Source organism: Lissotriton vulgaris, chromosome 3_1, assembly GCF_964263255.1.
Source record: "Lissotriton vulgaris chromosome 3_1, aLisVul1.2, whole genome shotgun sequence".
Classification (NCBI taxonomy): Eukaryota; Metazoa; Chordata; class Amphibia; order Caudata; family Salamandridae; genus Lissotriton; species Lissotriton vulgaris.
In genome coordinates this window covers 1,223,263,240-1,223,284,312 of record NC_141689.1, presented here as the reverse complement: position 1 = coordinate 1,223,284,312, position 21,073 = coordinate 1,223,263,240, and the positions used below count along the sequence as shown (strand labels likewise).

Sequence of the window (21,073 nt, the reverse complement as noted above, 5' to 3'; positions counted from 1 at the left end):
GCGCTAGATACAAATAAAGCGCTCCCAGCGCTGGGTGCAAAATAAAGCGCTCTCCAGCGCTAGGGGCCAAAAGTCAGCAACAAGTCCTGGAGGTCAGGGAGGCAAAGCAGGGCCCAGGGCCAGCAGACAGGGCTTTACAGCAAGGAGACAGCCCCCATGGCGGTCCCTCCTGGGCCCCACCATCAGCAAGGCCCCCTCTTTCATGGTTCAGGAAGTAGAGGGGTCCTCCAGGCATATAGGATATCCAGGGGCTGGGCAGGGCCCAGGGAGGCAAGCCTTCCCCTGGGCCCCAGCAGCAGCATGCCCCTGGTAGATTCGAGCTGGGAACAAAAACATTTCATTTTGTAAGGGGACACAGCCCCTTTTTATACAGTGAATTCCTTTGTCAAAAGGTGCAGGATGGGGGAAAAACCAGGTGCAGCTGGTTTGGGAGCACTCTTGATGTGCTCAGCCTCTCACTCTATTCACTGGCAGGGCTAGGGACATTAGACGCACCAAAGGGGGCGGAGCCAGCATTGTGTGGGGAAAGCCCAGCCCTATTCAGGACCCAGGTGCACTCCTCCCCAGCCATCAACATGCTAATCTCCACACTCACCACCGGGCAGACCCATCCAGACTCCTGGAGCCAGGCTCACCAGCCAGCTCCAGCCAATCATGTGCCAGCACACTCACTGCACACGCACACCCATGTCTAGAAGTGGCACTTCCACACTAGACACATTCACGCCGCACATATCATTGCGCAGCATTAAATCACACGAGTCCGCACATACCAAACTTGAGCCTGCACACCCCACGCATCAGGAACTACCAGGGACACATACATTCCCCATGCATTCCTATGGGAGACAGGCCTATCTCACCACACGCACTCAGAGTGCGCACGCACTTTCCACTGGGACACAGTGAAAGTGCGCAGAAACCAAAAATCAGCATTCCTAAGTCACATGTAAAAAGCTAAAAGTTCAGGGGTGAACCTGCCAGAAGGGCCGAGTCCAACACTGAGCTTTAGGGCCCGAAGGCACACTAAGGGGAGCTGGAGGAGCACAGAATATAGGGCCCGATTGAGATCTTGGCCCACGGGTTACTCGGTCACAACGGTGACAAATATCCCGTCCGCCAAAATATAATCCCATTATCCTACAAGATTTATATTTCTGTGGATGGGATAGCAGTCACCGTTGTGACAGGGTAACCAGTCTGACAAGATCAAAATCAACCCATAGTCAGGAAAGCCTGAGTTGAAAGCCGCCACTCGAGTGTGGTCAGCGGCACAGGCCAGAAAGGTCAGGAGCGGATCTAGCAGCACCGAATGCGGAGCCACAATTGAGCCGGGCACCAACTTTAGGCTGAAGCCCACCAAAGAAAGACATGGTTCCAAACATTATGTCAAGATTGAAGTCTGGAAATAGGCGTGCTTAGTAGAAGACCTGTCCCACGATCAGGAGTCACAATAAAGATGAGTCCTCTGTTCGATATGTCTGCACTTGGAATGGAAAGACTTCATTGAGCAAAGAGGTTGCTTCTCGTCTATCCAAGGAACAGAACCTGATGAGGTATTGTGGCCTCTAGATGTGAAAGAAGTGTCCTCTTGGTCCTCAAGAGACGTCAAAGGCAAGAAGCAACGACCGGAAGCAGGCACGCAACACCCATTGGCCTCAAAGAGCTTCAGCCCCTCCGCCCCCGTCGTGTGTGGCAGCCCGGGATGAGAGACTTCCCGGGCCCGCTCACAGCCGCACCTAAGCACTTCACAGGTCATTAAAAGAACTTTTGCATGTTAATGGGGCTTTGTTGTTGTTTCACTCCTTCTAAGAGCCCCTGCAGCTTGACTCCCGCCAATTGCCTAAAGATTCAGCCCCCCACAAAAAAGAATTCTTAGCCCTCCCCCGAAATTTGACTCTAGTTGCGCCTCTGACCGGAAGTGAGCCTGGAGACATGCACAGCCACAGGGTCCAAACTTCAAGGGCACGTGTTGTGCAGTCTAAAGAGCTGCAGCAGCGGCCTGACCACTTTCTCAGTGACAATGCACTAAAAGCAATGCAAAACAATAGTTTTGGAAAAATGTAAATGGAAAGCAAATACAGAGCTGCGTCAATGGGTGTGAAAAAAGTAACTGAGGTCAGAGAGCTGTGGTGGTGGCATTTACCGCTTTGTGACATCTGACATCTAGGGAGGTACTGACATCAAATTGTAGCCATGGTGCCACCTACTGGTGCCGGAGAGCCATGTCTCCTTTTTCTGACCTGGTATGGTGTCTGGGGCGATTCCTGAGGTGAGGACCCTGCTGTTAGCACATCTACGTATGTAACCATGTATTCTTTTTTTTCTATTTGTGAAATATGTTGATTACATGAGGCTAGCAAAACTACTAAAGCTGCCTCTCTCTCCACCTAATAACGGTATGCTTTAAATTCAGACCACAGTTTTTATAACAGTAAGAGTTCATGTAAGTCAGAATCCTTTAGACCAGTCAGAAAATTACAGGACCACAAACTGCTGTAATAAACTTGACTCCGGTCCAGAAAGAGACGATTTACATTTGGCAAAAGGGACTCTGTGTACCTGCAATGATGTGCCGCAGGACATTTCTTTGTTGATCAGTGCCAGGAATATGTTTATGTTAGTGCATATTATTTCATCCCGCCAGTGAGGTAGGATTTTATTTAGTTTTTTGGCAGCGCGTCAGAGTCAGGGCCAATGTCTGGTCTGAGCATTTCAATAAGCAGCATTACATTTGTAACAGAGCAAGAGTGGTCCAGTTTACAGCCCCCTAAGGTAGATCTGTGAATTAGGAAATGTCAGGTAGTCATATGGTATTTTAAAATGTACATGCCACACTTTTCACTGGCTGTAAGGTCATACTGTGGTCCTAAAACTATATTTGAATACAACAATATTTCTAAAGCGCACTCTGACAGCTTCAAAGGACATAATACTTTTAGACTCCAATGCACCACGCTAAATAAAGAAAAGACAATTGTGGCCAAAGACTTTCACTGCCAGCTCAAGGTTCTATTCTGCACTAAGTAGGAAAAAAAGGTTTTCACTGAACGTCTAGCTTTCGATGCTGCACATCTCATTAGCGAGAACATTGATTGACAGAGCAATATCGCAGAAGCAAATCTTTTTGCCACAAATTATATAGCATTATTCTGCATATAGATGGTTCCTTTCTGAAGGGGCAATGGGTAAAAAGAAAAGATTGACTGGATGCAGTCCTGAGTAGCTACCATTGGCTGAGACTAATTTGAGCATTTGATTCCTCACTTTTTTTGCTTAGTGTGACACCTAAGTGCAACGGATACGCCCCCACGTGGGTCTTGTGCCCACTGTGCTATGGGACTAATGGGTGCACCGCATGGGCTATGCCCAGAGGCTGAAACTGGTCTTAGAAGTTGTGTTCCCATTTAGAGGGGATCTGGTGTGGCTCTTGTAGCTGGATTGTTCTCACTGGAGCAGGACCAAACTATGTTTGTGGTGAAATACTTAAGTAAGTATACTCATTGATTGCTACTTCTGTATTGATGTGCATAATCTTTTTCTCCCCCTACAAGTTATGCTTTGTGCATCTATTATATATACAATGGATTTTCCTTTATATACAATGATTTTTTTTATATATACAATGGACTTTATATAGAGATGTGATCATTTTACATGTAAATAGTAAATGTATGTAGTGTAATGGTTTCATTTATGATGTGTTAGATTCACCTAGTTGTTTGTACAGAATACTTACTGGTGTATTATTTTAATATTTCCAGCCTTGAAAAAGTCTTTTTGTAAGACGAAACACGTGTCGGCAAGTCGTGTACTGGGAAGTTTTAATGAAATTAATTTGGAATAAAGATTATCAAGACTGCTACATGCCTTGAATCTTTATATTTTGACTACTGTTACTATTACTGTTGATATTCTTACTGGTGTTGAATGGGTGAAATCTACACCCATTGATGTAATTTAGATTTGCTGACTAAATAGTGACTATAGGTGTGCTGTCCGAGCCCTTTCTTTTTGTGTAATTGTTTAATTTCACTTTGCCTCCCTTTTCTTTATTTCACATGTAAAATCACCTTAATATATCTGTGTGCAGGATATGTATGGTACAAAACTTTGTACTGTGTTTGATTTGATCAACTATAATGTTGTCCATGTATAGTAAGAACCCAAGCTACCCAGAGGGTTCAACAGGACAAGTGACTTGCCTCTTAGTTTACTATAATTAAACAACAGGGGGTGGTGATGGACAGAGTTTCTGAATTAAGCAGAATACTCTCACCCAGTCAAGAGATCAGGGCTTAATCCAACACCGTTTTTTAGCTCACTGCACCATCCCAGCTCAGAACCTGGCTATATGCAAATTAGTCTGTCCCTGGCCCAGTGTATCATGGGAACAGGGCAAACCAAACTACCAAGCCAATTCTTTCACTGGGAAGGAAACAAGCTTCCGGGGACCGGTTTCTGGCATTTCAGCCGTCTTCGCCCCGGCTTGCTTGAATCCTGATGGTGCAATGAGCTAGGGACTCACGTCTGAGTATACCCTTCCACGCTTAAGGTGGACAAAAGAAGAATTGGCTTGGTAGTTTGGTTTGCCCTGTTCCCATGATACACTGGGCCAGGGACAGACTAATTTGCATATAGCCAGGTTCTGAGCTGGGATGGTGCAGTGAGCTAAAAAACGGTGTTGGATTAAGCCCTGATCTCTTGACTGGGTGAGAGTATTCTGCTTAATTCAGAATCTCTGTCCATCACCACCCCCTGTTGTTTAATTATTTTGTCCACCATAAGCGTGGAAGGGTATACTCAGACGTGAGTCCCTAGCTCATTGCACCATCAGGATTCAAGCAAGCCGGGCCGAAGACGGCTGAAATGCCAGAAACCGGTCCCCGGTAGCTTGTTTCCTTCCTAGTGAAAGAATTGGCTTGGTAGTTTGGTTTGCCCTGTTCCTATGATACACTGGGCCAGGGACAGACTAATTTGCATATAGCCAGGTTCTGGGCTGGGATGGTGCAGTGAGCTAAAAAACGGTGTTGGATTAAGCCCTGATCTCTTGACTGGGTGAGAGTATTCTGCTTAATTCAGAAACTCTGTCCATCACCACCCCCTGTTGTTTAATTATCTTAGTTTACTATAGGCATTGTTGTCCGGGTGGGAAGAGGCATGAGTGTTTCTGCATTCATTTTTAAAAACGATCACTTTAAAAAAAATACTTCTCAATGCACTGATATAATCCTATGTGCTAAGGTGAAATGCTTCTGCGTGTGAATGAAAAAACATAATTAATTTTGCAGAGAATATCATTTTTGTACACGTTTGTTGGAAGAGGTCTTAAAATTGAATGTGTTCCGAAAGTTAAGTGGTGAAGGATGCCTTTTTTCTTCCTTTCTTTTCCTTCAGTATTCTTGTATATAAATGCTTGTCTGTTTATTTACCATCTTTCTGAAAGTAAATGCTTTCTTAAGTAAACCGCCCAGTACTGCTGTTCACCAGAAGGGCGCATGTAAAGATCAGGAGGGCGGGCCGTACTTCGGGTATCACTGCCTTAGAATAATCCCCAGGCGTCACACTGGATTCATACATTTGTCATGAGGACTACCCCTGTGCACCAGTAGGTGGCGTCATTTGGCTCCATTTGGCGGCAGCGTCCACACCGGAGTGACGTGCCCCGTGCCTATATAGGTGCCACCCTAGCGTGCCGACATGAGTTTCTCTTTGCAACTTTATAGGCCAGAAGCATGGAGCCACGAAGAACACAAACTACTGGTGCATCTAACTAGGGCCCTTGTAAGTGGAACAGCCCTTCACTCTGAATACATTCGCAGAGCAGGGAGGATGGGTGGGTAGGTAGGTAGGTAGGTAGGTAGGTCAGAAAGAAATCTGCAGCTAGAGTCTCTACCAGACAATGCATAACCAAAGTTAAGTAACTTGTTCATCGGATAGAGACTTCTAGCTGCATATTCCTTACCTTAGAATAGATACCCATGCAATACCTCCCCAGAAGTGGGGCTGCTACACATCTGGATGGAGATGCCATATGTGATCTGCTAGACATGAAAGGTTGAGTTTATCCGCTTTAGTGTTCAGAGACCCTTCCAAGTGTTAAACCACAGGGATATGCACTGATGTTCCAGCCATGTCCAGAAGCTCTTGATAAAGCGTCAAGAGCTCTGCGCCTCTGGACGTGGCTGGAACATCACCCCTCCTTGTTTGTTGCAGTACCACATGGTGGTGGTGTTGTCTGTAAACACTTGAGCCTGCCTTCTCTTGACTGAAGAAAGAAAGGCCTTCAATGTTAGTTGGATTGCTCGGAGCTCCAACAGGTTAATGTGGAGTCCGGATTCCTCTGATCTTCACCTCTCCCAGATTTTCCACCACCCTCAGAAGTGATGTATCTATCACCACAGTCAGCTCTGGTTGGGGAAGGGAGAGGGGTCTGCCACTGACCCAATCGCAGTTCGTTAGCCACCACTGCCGGCTCTTTTGCGTTTCCTTCCAAGATCTGGACCATCTTGGAGAGGTTCCCCTGATGTGGTAGCCACTGGAATTTCAGGTCCCACTGCAGAGCACTCATATGCCAGCGGCATGTGTCACAAGAAGGACGCAGGAGGCTCAGAGTTAGTGTCACAGAAATCCAGGATAGAGACTGAAACATCGGTATCATAGTCTGAATTTGCTGTTCGGGAAGACAGGCCCGAAACTGCACTGTCTCCAGAACAACTCAGATGAAAGAGAGGATCTTAGAGGGAGACACGTGGACACTTACAGTGAACCCCAGCAAGTGCAGACTTTATTTTAGCAGCCAGTCGTCGTGGTAGGGAAAAGACTGGAATCCTTGACCTCTGCAGATGAGCTGCAACCAGTGCCATCACTTTCGGGAAAACCAAAGGGACACTGGTAAGGCCAAAGCGGAGCATGACTAACTGAAAGTGTTCCTGGCTTACCATGAACTGCAGGCAGCACCTGAGGCAGGACAGGTATGTGAAAATAAGCGTCCTACAAATCTAGTGATACCATCCAGACTTCTGGGTCCAGGGCACACAGGACTTGTGCGAGCGTGACCATTCTGGATTTCTTCTTTTTCAGGAAAAGATTGAAAAGGTGCTGGCCTAAAATAGGACAAAGCCCTCTGTCCTTCTTGGGCACCAGAAAGTAGAGAGAGTAGCAAACACAACCTACTTCTGATGCCAACACTTTCTCTGTAGCTCTCTTGGCCAAGACAGCTAATACCTCCTGATGAAGCAAGGAACGGGTGGCCATCCTTCAGCTTGTTGTAAGTAGGTGCCACAGGTGGGAGAGTGGTCACAAAGGGGAAGGAGGAGCCTTTTGGACGAGCTGCAAAACCCAACGATCGGATGTTATTGATCTCCAATTATACAGGTGATGGCGTATCCTGCACCCCACTGGATGCTCATGATCTGCCAGAGGGCATACTAAAGGGCTTCAGAGGCTTCGCCTGCTGGAAGGAGGGGGGAGAGATGGATGGACTTGCTTCAACTCTGGCAGCCTGTCCCTCATGGTCTGAGGGAACCATGTTCCAGGCCACTAAATTATTGGCTGGGCGAGTAAAAAAGTGGTTGGAAGCCCCTCCCGTGGCCACAAAAGGCGGGCTGGGCCTGGCATGGGGCAATGGACAGTTCCAAGGACATGGTTGCAGCTTAGCCATTCTTAAAGCACTTGAGGGCAAAGTCTGCATTCTCTCCAAACAACCGAGAGCCATCAAAGGGCATATCCATGAGCGTGGCTTGAATATTCCTCGAAAAGCCAGTTGTTCTCAGCCAGGTGTGGTGCCGAAGTGCCACCGTTGAGTAAAGTGCTCGGCCCAGTGAGCTGGCCGTAAACAGTCCACATGGGATGGCAACTTGGCTGTGTGCCTCCCATCAGCATGAGAGAATATGGCTTGGGCCATCTCCAAGTCTATAGGCAGGACTTGCACAAACGAGTCCCAGCTGGTATAGGAGTATCGGCCCAAGAGGCATGCAGTGTTCACCTACCACAATGCCAGGCTGGCAGAAGATAACATCCTCTTCCCAAGTTATCCAGCTTTTCCGATTCCCTGTGTGGTAGAGTAGTAGGAAGTGCACCAGGTTGAATACTGGCGGTGGAGCCCTGGACCACCAAGCTCCCAGGTGGGGTAGTGGGTGAGGTAACTGGGGTCCCCTAGCGTGGGGCGATGGCAGCAGGCAATTGCCCTATGCAAAGGAGCCCCTGCACAGGGCCTGAACGAGGCCCAGAGTAGGACATCAGTAAGGGCTTCATTGGATGGGAGTATTAGTTCTGAAGAGGTATCTCCTGGCTGAAGCACCTCTGTCAAGACATTCATCTTGACCGCCTCCGAAGGTAGAATAAGGAATATGCTACTTACCAGTATGCATCTGTTCTTGGCATGTAGGGCTGCTGACATTCATATCTGTGCATAGATCGCCGCCTAGTGCTGGGTCCGGATGATTGCACATTGTTGTCCTGGAAGAGTCTTCGAAGTATCACGAGATAGGTGGCTCCTCCCCTGGACTACCGTGCGCATGGGCATCCTCTCCATCCCCAGATTGTTTTTCACCATTGTGGCAGAGATGGAGTGTAATACTTAAAGTGATGCACTGTTCCCATGATGCACTGGGCCAGGGACAGACTGATTTGCATATAGCCAGGTTCTGAGCTGGGATGGTGCAGTGAGCTAAATAACGGTGATGGATCAAGCCCTGATCTTTGGACTGGGTAAGAGTGGTCTGCTTAATTCAGACACTCTGTTCATCACCACCCCCTTTTCTGAATCGTTTTTGCCACTATAGGTGTGGCAGGGTATACTCAGACATGAGTCCCTTGCTCACTGCACCATCAGGATTCAAGCAAGCCGGGCCGACGACGGCTGAAATGCCAGAAAGCGGTCCCCGGTAGCTTGTCTCCTTTCTGGTGAAGAATTGGCTTGGTAGTTTAGTCTGCCCTGTTCCCATGATGCACTGGGCCAGGGACAGACTGATTTGCATATAGCCAGGTTCTGAGCTGGGATGGTGCAGTGAGCTAAATAACGGTGATGGATCAAGCCCTGATCTTTGCAATGGGTAAGAGTGGTCTGCTTAATTCAGACACTCTGTTCATCACCACCCCCTTTTCTGAATCGTTTTTAGCCACTATAGGTGTGGCAGGGTATACTCAGACATGAGTCCCTTGCTCACTGCACCATCAGGATTCAAGCAAGCCGGGCCGACGACGGCTGAAATGCCAGAAACCGGTCCCCGGTAGCTTGTCTCCTTTCTGGTGAAGAATTGGCTTGGTAGTTTAGTCTGCCCTGTTCCCATGATGCACTGGGCCAGGGACAGACTGATTTGCATATAGCCAGGTTCTGAGCTGGGATGGTGCAGTGAGCTAAATTACGGTGATGGATCAAGCCCTGATCTTTGGACTGGGTAAGAGTGGTCTGCTTAATTCAGACACTCTGTTCATCACCACCCCCTTTTCTGAATCGTTTATGGCCACTATAGGTGTGGCAGGGTATACTCAAACATGAGTGCCTTGCTCACTGCACCATCAGGATTCAAGCAAGCCGGGCCGACGACGGCTGAAATGCCAGAAACCGGTCCCCGGTAGCTTGTCTCCTTTCTGGTGAAGAATTGGCTTGGTAGTTTAGTCTGCCCTGTTCCCATGATGCACTGGGCCAGGGACAGACTGATTTGCATATAGCCAGGTTCTGAGCTGGATTGGTGCATTGAGCTAAATTACGGTGATAGATCAAGCCCTGATCTTTGGACTGGGTAAGAGTGGTTTGCTTAATTCAGACGCTCTGTTCATCACCACCCCCTTTTCTGAATCTGAACCTTGCCTCTTTGATGATGTTCATATACTCAGGGGGCAAGTTGAGGTAGCCAAACTCTATGACCTATGGAGCCAAATCGCTAGGCTCAACTGTTGGGGATCTGGGTGCTGAATGTCTCCATGGCTCTGAGTGAGGAGGCTGGGAGTGAGGAGCAGCTGTTGGTGAGGCACCACTGAAAGTTTCAGGAACGTGGTGTACCAAGCCTGCCGTGCCCACGTTGGAGCAACCAGGATGAGCGTCATGGAGTGCTGCCGTAGTTTGCGCGCCACCAGCGGTATGAGTGGGTCTGGGGGAAAAGCATACGCAAATCTGCCTGACCAGTTCATCCATATCGCATTGCCCTGAGACTGCGGGTGTGGGAACCTGGCGGCGAAGCTTTGGAATTTTGCGTTCTCTTTTGTGGCGAAGAGGTCGATCTCTGGATGACCCCACTGCTGGAAATATGGCTGGACCACGGAGGGGTGAATCTCCCACTCGTGCATCTGATGACTGTGCCTGCTGAGCAGGTCCGCCATCTGGTTGTCTTTGCCCGGGAGATGTTCTGCCATGAGGAAGATGTTCCTCTGAATGGCCAACTTCCACATGCTCTGGACTAGGTGAGACAGCTGCGGGGAGTGTGTGCCTCCCTGTTTCTGGATTTAATACATGGCAGTCATGTTGTCCGTCCGGATCAACACGACTTTGTTGCACAGGTGCAAATTGAACGCTTTCAGTGCCATGAAGATCGCCATCAGCTCCAAAAGATTGATATGCATCTTTTGCTGCTGCGCCGTCCATAGCCCCTGCAGAGTGTAATGGAGGACATGCGCTCCCCAACCCTGGAGAGATGCGTCCGTCGTCAGCACTATCTGTGGGACAGGCTCTAGGAACGGTCGTCCTTTGCAAAGGTTTTGTGGATTCCACAAATGCAGAGAGTTGTATGCACGACAGGTTACCAACACTAGGTCTTTTAGATGCCCATGAGCCTGGTTCCACTGTCGTGCTAAGCATTCTTGAAGGGGACGCATGTGCAGCCTCGCGTGCGGGACTATGAATATGCAGGAGGCCATCATACCGATCAGCTGCATGAAAACCTGTGCTCGGAGCGATTGTTTAGGCCTGAACCTCTGAATGGGCACCTGCATGCTGTTGACTCTGGCAGAATTTGGCTGCGCTGTTGCCGTCAGAGTGTTCAATGTTGCCCTTAGGTACTGTTGCACATGGGGGGCTGAAGGTGCGACTTTGTGTAGTTCAGTGAGAACCCGAGACTGTGAAGGAGGTGAATTGTACTTGACATCTGGCTGGCACACTGCTGGGCTGACTTTGCTTGAACAAGCCAGTCGTCCAGGTAGGGATATACATGAATGTGTTGTCTCCGAAGATGCGCAGCCACAGTCGCTAAGCACTTGGTGAACACTCTGGGGGCAGTGGTGACCCCAAAAGGCAGGACCTTGAATTGGTAATGCTGATTGTTGATGGTGAACCTGAGATATTTCTTGTGACTTGGGTGAATGGGAATGTGGAAATATGCGTCCTTGAGGTCTAGGGTTGCCAGGAAGTCGCCCTGACTGAGCAACGGCAGGACCTGCTGTAAGGTTAACATATGAAAGTGTTATGACAGTATGTATTGGTTGAGGGGTCTGAGGTCTAGAATGGGCCGCAGGGAACCGTCCTTTTTTGAGATTAAGAAGTACAGAGAGTATTATTATTAATATTATATTTCTTATATAGCGCCAGAATCGACCCCCGAAGGGGTATCTCCGCGCTTGCCTTGGGAACCCGTCCTCGTTTTTCCCTGTGAGATAGCTCCTACAGGGCAACCCCAAGGTGAAAGCCAGGCATCCCGCCGCGGGGGGCCGTTGTGGAGATTAAGCAAGCTTAATGCCCAGAGTTGCAGAGTGTGAACCCATGATTAGGTCAGGCACCGAAGCGAGAATTATCGAGTCCGTGGACATTTGAGCTCAACAGCCTGCCACGTCGGGAATCGAACCCTGGTCCCGGTTCTGACCTCTGCTTCAGGGTCTGCCTGCTCTAACCAGTGAGCCACACTTCTCCACTCCTGTACCTCGTTCTTCTGCAGGCACGAGCTCTAGTGCCCCTTTTTGCAGCATGGAGAGTACTTCTTGCTGCAATAAGTGCATGTGCTCTGCGGACATAGGACGGTGCCTTGGGGGTAGGTTGGGGGGGGGTGGAGGTTAGTTCTAGACAATAGCCGTATTGGATAAGTTGTCTCACCCACCTGTCCGTGGTAATGCCTTCCCAGACTGGCAGGAACTGCTGGAGTCTTCCCCCGACAGGTGTTAAATGGTCGGGGGGCAGTGACAAGGCATCACTGTTTGTTGGGAGTGGAGGATCTGGCATTGTTATTGCCACGTCCTCTGCCCTTGGCGCTGTTTCCACGGTATCCACCTCTGGTATTCTTTGTATAGGTGGATTGCGTGCTCCCTTTGCTGTACTGGGCCTGCTGTAAAGCCTGTCCTCTAGAGGCTCCCCTATTACCGGAGCGACGAAAGGAACTGCCCCGAAACTGCTGTGACTGCAGAGCCCCCGTGGACTTGGCTGTCTCAGTGTCCTTTTTAATTTTTTCGAGGGTTGTGTCTACCTCGGGACCAAAAAGGAAGTCTGGGTTAACCGGCTGGTTGAGCAAAGTTGTCTGAATCTCGGGTTTAAACCCAGAGATGCGGAGCCATGCGTGACGTCTTAACATTACACTAGTGTTAATGGCCCTAGCTGCCGTGTCTGCCGCATCCAGTGCGCATTTGATGGATGCATTAGAAATTAACTTCCCCTCCTGTATGATAACTTTTGCTCCCTCTTTGTTAACATCAGGCAGGTGTTGCAACAACTGTTCTAGTGTGTCGTAGTGAGCCCTATCGTATCTAGCCAATAGGGCCTGTGTATTTGAAATCCTCCAAATATTAGCAGCTTGTGATGCCACTCGCTTTCCTGACGCCTCCAAGATCTTTGATTCTTTGTCCGGAGGAGGAGCGTCACCACTAGTTTGCGAGTTTGCCCTCTTGCGAGCATTGGCCACTACGAGGGAGTCCAATGGGAGCTGGGCTTTGATGTAGGTGGGGTCCATTGGAGCAGGCCTATATTTTTTTTCAATCCTTGGGTTGATAACCCTTGCTTTTGTGGGCTCTTTGAAAATGTCCGCAGCATGCTTGAGGACCCCTTTTAGCATAGGCAAAGTCTTTGTCGATCTTTCAGAGGTGGAGAAAGTATCAAATAAGAAATCTTCTTCCGCAGGTTCTGCATGCATTTCCACGTCATGGTTGAGGGCTGCCCTTTCTATCAAAGCGTTAAACGCCGCCTTGTCCTCAGTAGGCGAGGTTTTGACATTGTAGGACTGAGTGTCCGGTGCAGCTTGTGGATCATCAGGATCTACAGCATCAGTCCATTGCTGAGGTTCTTCCTGATCAGTGTCAGCCTGATAAGTGAAGGCCGCTTGACCGTATTCATCACCCATGTCCTCCTCGCTTTGTGCTGGAGAATATGCCATTTGTTGTGAATAGCTCTCAACGTGTTCAAAGAGAACTGGTGAGGTGGTCGAGTCTTTTTTCCGTATAAGAGGGATTTTATAAGCCTACAAGGGATGTTCAGGTGCGATCTTCCGATTATGGATGGTAAGCCTGCCCGATTCCTAGTCGATGAAGAGTTTCGACTGGTTGCCGTACGAGGGTTCTTGGAACACAACCCCTTCAGGGGTGTGCTTCAAAGGTGCGGACACTGTCTTGGGTGGGCCGGTGCCCTTGTGGTGTTCGAGATGCTTGGCTAGAGCCGTTGGTGGCAGACCGAATTTAATTGGAGGGTGGCCTGGGGACGGGCCGACCTTTTTAGAGCTTGCTGTAGTGGTCGATCCGAGCTGCTTCGGCGACTCACTAGTATGTTTGCTTGATTGCGTCGACTCTAGCTCACGGTGCATAGCATGCACGGCCTTGGGCGTTGATGCCACCTGCTGTTTCGGGTCGGCTTTGGTCTTCGACTCGAGTTGTTTGCTTAGTAGCGGTTTGAGAGCTGAAATCTACGGCTCGACAGCCTTTTTGGTCTGGAGGGCCTTGGTCTTGTCGCCATGTTTGGGCGCCGACGTCAACGCCGACTGTGCCGAGGTGACGTGCTTGACGGTAAAGCTTGGCTTCGACGCCCCAGTCTTCGAGGCGACGGCCCCCTTTCGACGCCGAAGGTTCGCCGATAGTCTTCGACTTGACTGGCGTCGACGTCGATCCGACGACCACTTTAAGTAGTTTTGGTTTCGCTTTTTGCTCCGTAGGTTTCGGTTTCGATTTTGAAAGATCGACCAATGGCTCCTTTGAAGTATTCTTAGCCTGGCCTGGACGCGGGGCTATAGAATGTGGAGTAAGATCTTGGCTAAGGCCTTTCGGCGATGCCTCGCCCTGAGCCGTAGGGAGAGTAATGTCAGTAGTAGGCCCCGCTACTGCGGTTGGGCCTGGCTCATCACTGGAGTCGTCATCGACGGCCCCGATGGCCTCATCGTCGTCCCCTACCTCGACGACGTCTTCTTCGTGGACGTAGTCCTCATCTAGTTCGTCCACATCAAAGTTGGAGTCATGCTCCGACTGCTCATCAGGATCTTCTTCTTCTTCGCCGGCGCCTTCTTCGTCACCGGCCTCGAAGATGTTGACCGGCTCGGGCGCCGACTTCTGCGCCGACTGTCTTGCTGCGCGTCGAACTCGAAGCGTCTTCTTGGAGCTGAACTTCGAGCAGGCCATACAGCTGGCCTCGTCGTGCTCCAGGGATAAACATTTATTGCACACTGGGTGCACATCAATGTGAGGGTATTTCGAATTGCAGACGGGGCATCGTTTGAACGGGCTCCGATCCATCGTCGTCGTAGTTTGGGCCTTTGGTGTCGAAAGTGAAAAACTGCCTTCGACGTCCGGTTCGAAGAACTGGAGAAGAAACAGGCACCGAACGAGACAATACCGACGCCCCGAAGGCCTTTTGGCCTTAGTAAAGAGTTAATACAAAGTTTTCGAACTGAAGTCGAGAAAGTACATCCGAACCCAATGGCGGAAAAAACCAATCTGGGGATGGAGAGGATGCCCATGCGCACTGTAGTCCAGGGGAGGAGCCATCTATCTCGTGATACTTCGAAGACTCTTCCAGGACAACAATGTGCAATCATCCGGACCCAACACTAGGCGGCGATCTATGCACAGATATGAATTCAGAAGCCCACATGCCTCGAACGGTCTATGACCTCAGCCACCATCCACAACACCATTGCAAATGATACACCCTTCTCTGTAGCCACGGTAGAGGGGAGAGACAAAGCCAGTGTCAGGGGATGTGCCAAGACCACTGTCATCCAAAAGATCCTCATACCAGTTGTCCACGGGCACCTCTAACTGGTATCCATAAAGTCCACAGACCCCTCCCATTCATCTCCTAATCCAGACCTATCCTTGGAATAAGGTACTGGATACGTCATGGGGAGTCTGGCCCCCATCGGCGCCTGTGTTGGGTGAAGCCCGTCTGGCTCCATGTTGGGTTCGGGGGATGACCATAGGGATGGGGGAAGATGATGGGGATGGTGCCACCCAAGGGCATTGGTGGCGCCAGGGGTGAGGGCACTGGAGCCGGAATCGGAAAAGGTCGGAGTGGCTTGACTGGCGCCGACCGAATCCATCTACGATCTAGAGAGGCCAATTGCTGCAGGGGGCAAACCTGCCGGCGAAAGACCAGTAGGAGCCCCTCCTGAGCCTTTGGGACCTAGAGGCGCTGCAGATTGGACGGACCACCCAAATATGAGGTGCATGGCCTCATAAAATTCACGTAACTTGGAGGGCGTTGCTCCGGCTCTTGGAAATGCTGGGAGGCGCTGAGACAGCCCGCTCCACCACAGAGCTAATGAACCAATGGCCGACATTCCCTAGTCTCGTCGGGTGACTTCAACGGATGTGGCGAAGTCGAAGATCTCTTCGACTTCTTGTTCTTCTTGTGTCTGTGGGACATCCCCAACAATGATGACTGCGACAACGAGCACTTGCACTGGCTCCGTGACCGATCCCGGGACCTTTCTCTTGACAAAGATTGACAGCTCCCTCAGGCCTTGGGGTGCATGACGAAGCAATTAACGCAGGTCTTGGCGTCGTGGTCGTGATCCAAACACTAGAGGCACATCAAATGCTGTAACAACATAGACATCTGTTGGTAACAGGCACCACACGGCTTGCATCCAACTTTCCAAAAAGGTCCGTCAAAAAAGACTGGGGGTAGTAGCTCTTTCAAGATCTGCGCAGAAAGAAAAGAACGTACGTCAGAGTGCTCGGGTGCCGCCTATATAGGCACCAAGCACATGACTTCCAGCACGGACGATACCATGTGGACCTGAACTACACCGCCTACCGGTGCAGGGGCACTGCTCACAAGAAAATTCCAGATCCAGTCTGACGCCTGGGGATGATTCTGAGGTAATGAATCTGCAGCTAGACGTCTCTATCAAATTGCAGGCTGTAAAAAGGAGATTATTTAGCAATTAGTGTCTAGAAACATCAGTATTTAAGATGGATCCTTGGTTTCAGACATCCACATTTCTTGACGTTTGGACTTTCAAATAATTATTAGGGACAAAGGTCCCAGTTACATACTTGTCCATGAATCCCCTATAGAAAAGCTAGGTGCAGGTTCAAAAAGAATATTAAGGCTGGGTCCCTTTGTGACCAGGGTGGACATCCATCTGATTCAAAGACAACAGATAAAACAAATGATATCAAAGTCAATAGGTTTGACCTAGGCATGCAGGTGTGATGGTTAATTTATTTATTGCAAGCATATGCCACAAATATAACAATGATAAGAAAATATGCCATGATCTAAGCAAGCACTCAAACTGCAGGTAGCTGCATACAATGTTACTATGTCACTTAAACACTTTATAACAAACTTTAAACTTGAGTGTGGCAAAATAAATATATGCTGTTTTAATATAGAAGCAAACTACATAAATAAAGTACACTGAAGAGAAAATACTATTTTAGGTGGATGTGAACAATGTGCACAGGCTTTGTGCAGTCACTCAAAATGAGGAGAGCCAATGGGTAAAGTGGGCTGACCCACTGCCCCATGCTGTATGCTGGGTTGGAACAGAAGTAAAATGTGAATCACAATTCAACAGATCAATGAATGAAGCCCACGGACTAAAATCCCTGCTATGTATTTATGTTATGCATGATTTATAGGGAAAACAATAGCCTACTGAAACAGCTCAAGACATCTCAAATTCCAGACCTATAAAAAAAAGCAAATGTGTCTGCATGTAGCTCCTTATATACTACTCAAAAGAGGATTACAGTCCATCAGATTCCACAAGAACACACTTTATTTGTGAAAGACTGCACAAACAGTGGCTTTATGGGGCACCATACCATCTTTTTGGAAGAACTGGACGCTAGTAGGATTCAACGCTTTATGTACCTTTTTTGACTTGGCCAACACAAGTGGGCCCAACGGACCTCCTCCCATAGGGGAAGAACCATAAATGTGTAAAGTAATTTTTGGAAGTTTAAGACACTAGGGGGCTGAGATAGGTCTAATCTCTATCATTGTTTGAGATATCCTGAGCAAGAATGTTAAAAAGATATCACTTAGCTAGTAAAGAAGAGATGATCATTTCTCTAATGAGGATCAGGCAGAGGTTTATTGAGCTGAAAAGCAGCAACTGCACATGACACTTGTGAACAACTGACATCTTCCTCCACTCATTTGTGGCAATAGGAGTCCTATGGGCTGCAGGACATACCACTACTAGCACTGCTATTACATGCCCCGATTGGGCTGAGCATGCATCTACTGCAAGACCGTACTCCGATACTTGGGTCCCAGGTGTCTGATGGAACAGTAGAGAGAAGCTGATGACCTACAACCTCAAAAAATAGAAAGCCCTTCAAAATGGAATAAGTCCTACAATCACTCAATGGTTTCGGTATCAAGAGAAACTATACACAGCATAGTATGAAAGAACACTGAAAGCAGATAAATGATTAAACATCGGAGTAACTGGAGGAACGGTGTGGTGAGGATGCAAATATGGATGCACATGTCAGGCTAAAAAAGAAAACTTGGGGAGCTTGGCCACTCCTCTCTCTAAAGCTAATGGCTGCCTACAGAAGACCAGCAACTAGTTTTTATAATCCCAATCCCACTGTTTTGCTTCTTAAACACAGTAATGTGTGGAGATGCAGAACTGTGTTACTCTGTCACCCACTACCTCTGTATTCATTTCATCCACTACACCACATGCATCATATCTTAACCATTTGTTGGCGCTACCTCTCTTTAACTTGGGACTTTCTTTCCACTTCTGACTCCTCCTCCTTCAGCATCTCTGCAAGTCTTACCTACATCAGCACTTTCTGTCAAACTGTCTGGTGGAATTCCGTCCCAGCCGTCCTCCTATACTAGCCATATATGAGGCATTTGAAAAATCTGCAACAGCAAATCTTAACCTGTACATCGTGCAGATCCGGTTCTTGTACTCCATCATTTTTAAACTAAATAACAAATATTTTTTTTGTTTTGAAAAATGTGATACATTTTTATTGCAGACTACTATATTTTTTGAATTGCAAAAACTACTTGCATGTTTATCTCCTAACCTGGAATTCAAGCCCTAGTGCACCTTTCATTTATAACTTTGTAAAAATATTTCTTCATCTTAACTTTTCAATAACATCGATGTAATTTAATATTGAAATGATTTCCTTCATAATTTTGTATCGATATGTTGCATAATCCATGCCTATCTTTACAGAAGTAAATTACGTCAATCCTTAATTATTTTAGAGGTGTTGCTTTAAAGAGAAACCATTATTGAGTTCAAAGTTATTCGTAGGCAAAATTTAACAAACAAACCAATAAAATAATAAAATACTTCACAGACAACATGCAGAGAGGATTCCTTACCTTCCATTGTTGTAGCTCAGCACTGTGAAATGTTTCATGAGTTTCCCACCAATGAAATGTGGACAGTCTGGTGGAAGAGCAGCTGCAACAGAAAAATATATAACTGTAATTTTAAAATCCTTGCACCAACTCCTCACAACTACACATTTTTAAACCTTCTCCTCTTTGAATCAATTGTAGCATTGAGAACATCAACTATACTGCAATGTTTGTAGATCTGACTGGAAATTGTGGCTCAGCTTTGTTATGCTAGTGGATTTGTAGAGTGCTGTTTTTTACCTGTGAAGGTATCCAATCCCTAGAAGGGTGTTATCCAAGTCTGGCTGAGGACAATAGAGGGACTGGTGTACTAGTCGAAGAGCTAGGTCTTCAACCTCTTTCAAAATTCTAGTAGTGACATGGAGTTCCTGATGTGGCGGGGAGGCAAATCCCGGAATTTGCTGCAAGGTGGGAGAAGGATCACCTTGCTGCTCTGCTTCTGGGTACGCGGGGTGCTTGGGCGCGTGAGAGAGTGGCAGAGAGAAGGTGCCTGGAGGGATGGTGGAAGTTGAGGCGGTGGTTGAAGTAGGAGGGTCTGGTGTTGTGCTGTGCCTTGAATGCATGTGCGAGGTGCTTCAACTAGCATGGTTTTTGGACTGGGAGCCAGTGCAGCTGCCTGAGGTGGGGGTGATGTGGGTGCAATGAGGGAGGGCATGGATGAATCAAAGCTTTCAACTGCTGCTCCTCATACCTGTCAACCCGCTTGTTCTATATCACTTGGTGCACCTCCCTATAGGCTAGCTGAGGTGCTCCATGGCTTCGTCCTCCACCCTTCAGTCTTCTACCTCTATGCTATCTCCCTTGGTAATTTTAATTCTTCTAGTTTCAAGGTAGATTCAAGTTACTTATCAGGAAAACCCTTCTATAAACATCTACTTCATACCGTCAAATCACTCACGAAAACAGCAGTTTGATTAGGGAAGTTGTCTTTCAGTGGGTTTCCTTTTCTCCGAATGAAACCACCCAAACTCATGCTAACAGACAGCAGATAGGACAGATGACTGCAAATCTTAGCACTAAAGGTAAACTCCTCAACCTGGTTCTAAGTCATCCAATAACCAGTAACATTCATACATACATACCTCTCACACACTCTCCCAGACTGTTTTTGCCAGAAAAATTTGCTCAGCAATCCAACATTTCCTGGTTGTTTCCCAGCATCCTTACACATCGCCTGGCTTTTCGATTTCTTCACTTTTAAGGTACAAACATTTGAACTTAATCCACTGTGAACTACCTGTGCTCAAAACCACACTGAAGGCTCAGCACTTCCATAATGAGGTCAACCTACATTAATAATCTCCCTACCTGCAAAGCCTCACATTAATTTACAATAAATAATGAGTTGCTACATGTTTGTACCCTTTAGCTCATGTCTCACTTACCACCCCCTCCTATTCCACCATCAAGGCTTGCCCTACAATAGTGTTGTCACATTTGCCTCACTGACTGTCAGAAAACCACCACCTAGAATTCAGAAGAGAAATCAAAATGTCCCCAAAACACGACCCAGGCTGTAGAAGCCCCTATAGTACTGCCATATAGAAGGCACCAAAGCACTGAGGGAAAGTTTGTCAAATGCAGCAGGTTAAATGTAAGTCCAGAGCACCCTTCGATCAGACATTGTGCTGAAAGAACACTGAAACTTTCTCTCAACTACACATGGAATCGATAAGGTGTTCTAACTGTGATCTAGGCATGCACCATTAATGGCAACTCATATAGAACAATATCAACTTATATTATGGAAGTTCCTGCATACATGGTTGTGACCATCTCACACTCACAACACACATGCTCATATGTATGAAGTCAATGCAACACTCATTTCTTGCTTCAAAACTTTTCCCACATAAGACACTATACAACTTGCTTTCAACCATGCGCCCGAAGGGCACCAAGGAAACAGATTAAAAATCAAAGTGCTTCCACGTCCTCTTCAGGGATATTAAGCGCCATATTTATTATTCATCTGGAGTACCTGCTTATTCAACAATTGTGAAAGCACTTTAAACCTCGAAAGGGGTATGAAAACAGCTATATAAATACCAATGCGATACAATAAAGCATTTGCTTGAAATGCATCTTTTTTCAATAAATACAATTGGATATTTGCTCTTTTAATTCACAATGCAAAGCAAAATGTACAATTTTACAACAATAATCCTTTAACAGATTTAAAACTTAATTTTCACGTTGAGCAAAAAGCCATAACAGTGCTCTCACTGGAACTAAGAAGAGTTTAGGAAACAAGCAAGATTATATTACCAAGCCAATTTCTTACAGCACATTACGTGGCATCAATTTACAATTTAGCACACC

General features: G+C 47.5%; 1 protein-coding gene across 1 annotated transcript in view; it reads right to left on the bottom strand.

Annotated features, from left to right (window-relative positions):
- The window catches only part of POLR1E (RNA polymerase I subunit E), a 257,444-nt gene that overhangs the window by 10,442 nt on the left and 225,929 nt on the right, over positions 1–21,073 (bottom strand). The window contains exon 10 of the mRNA XM_086961686.1: positions 18,713–18,794. Coding sequence (XP_086817812.1) covers positions 18,713–18,794 — 82 coding nt within the window. The remainder of the gene's footprint in view (positions 1–18,712; positions 18,795–21,073) is intronic.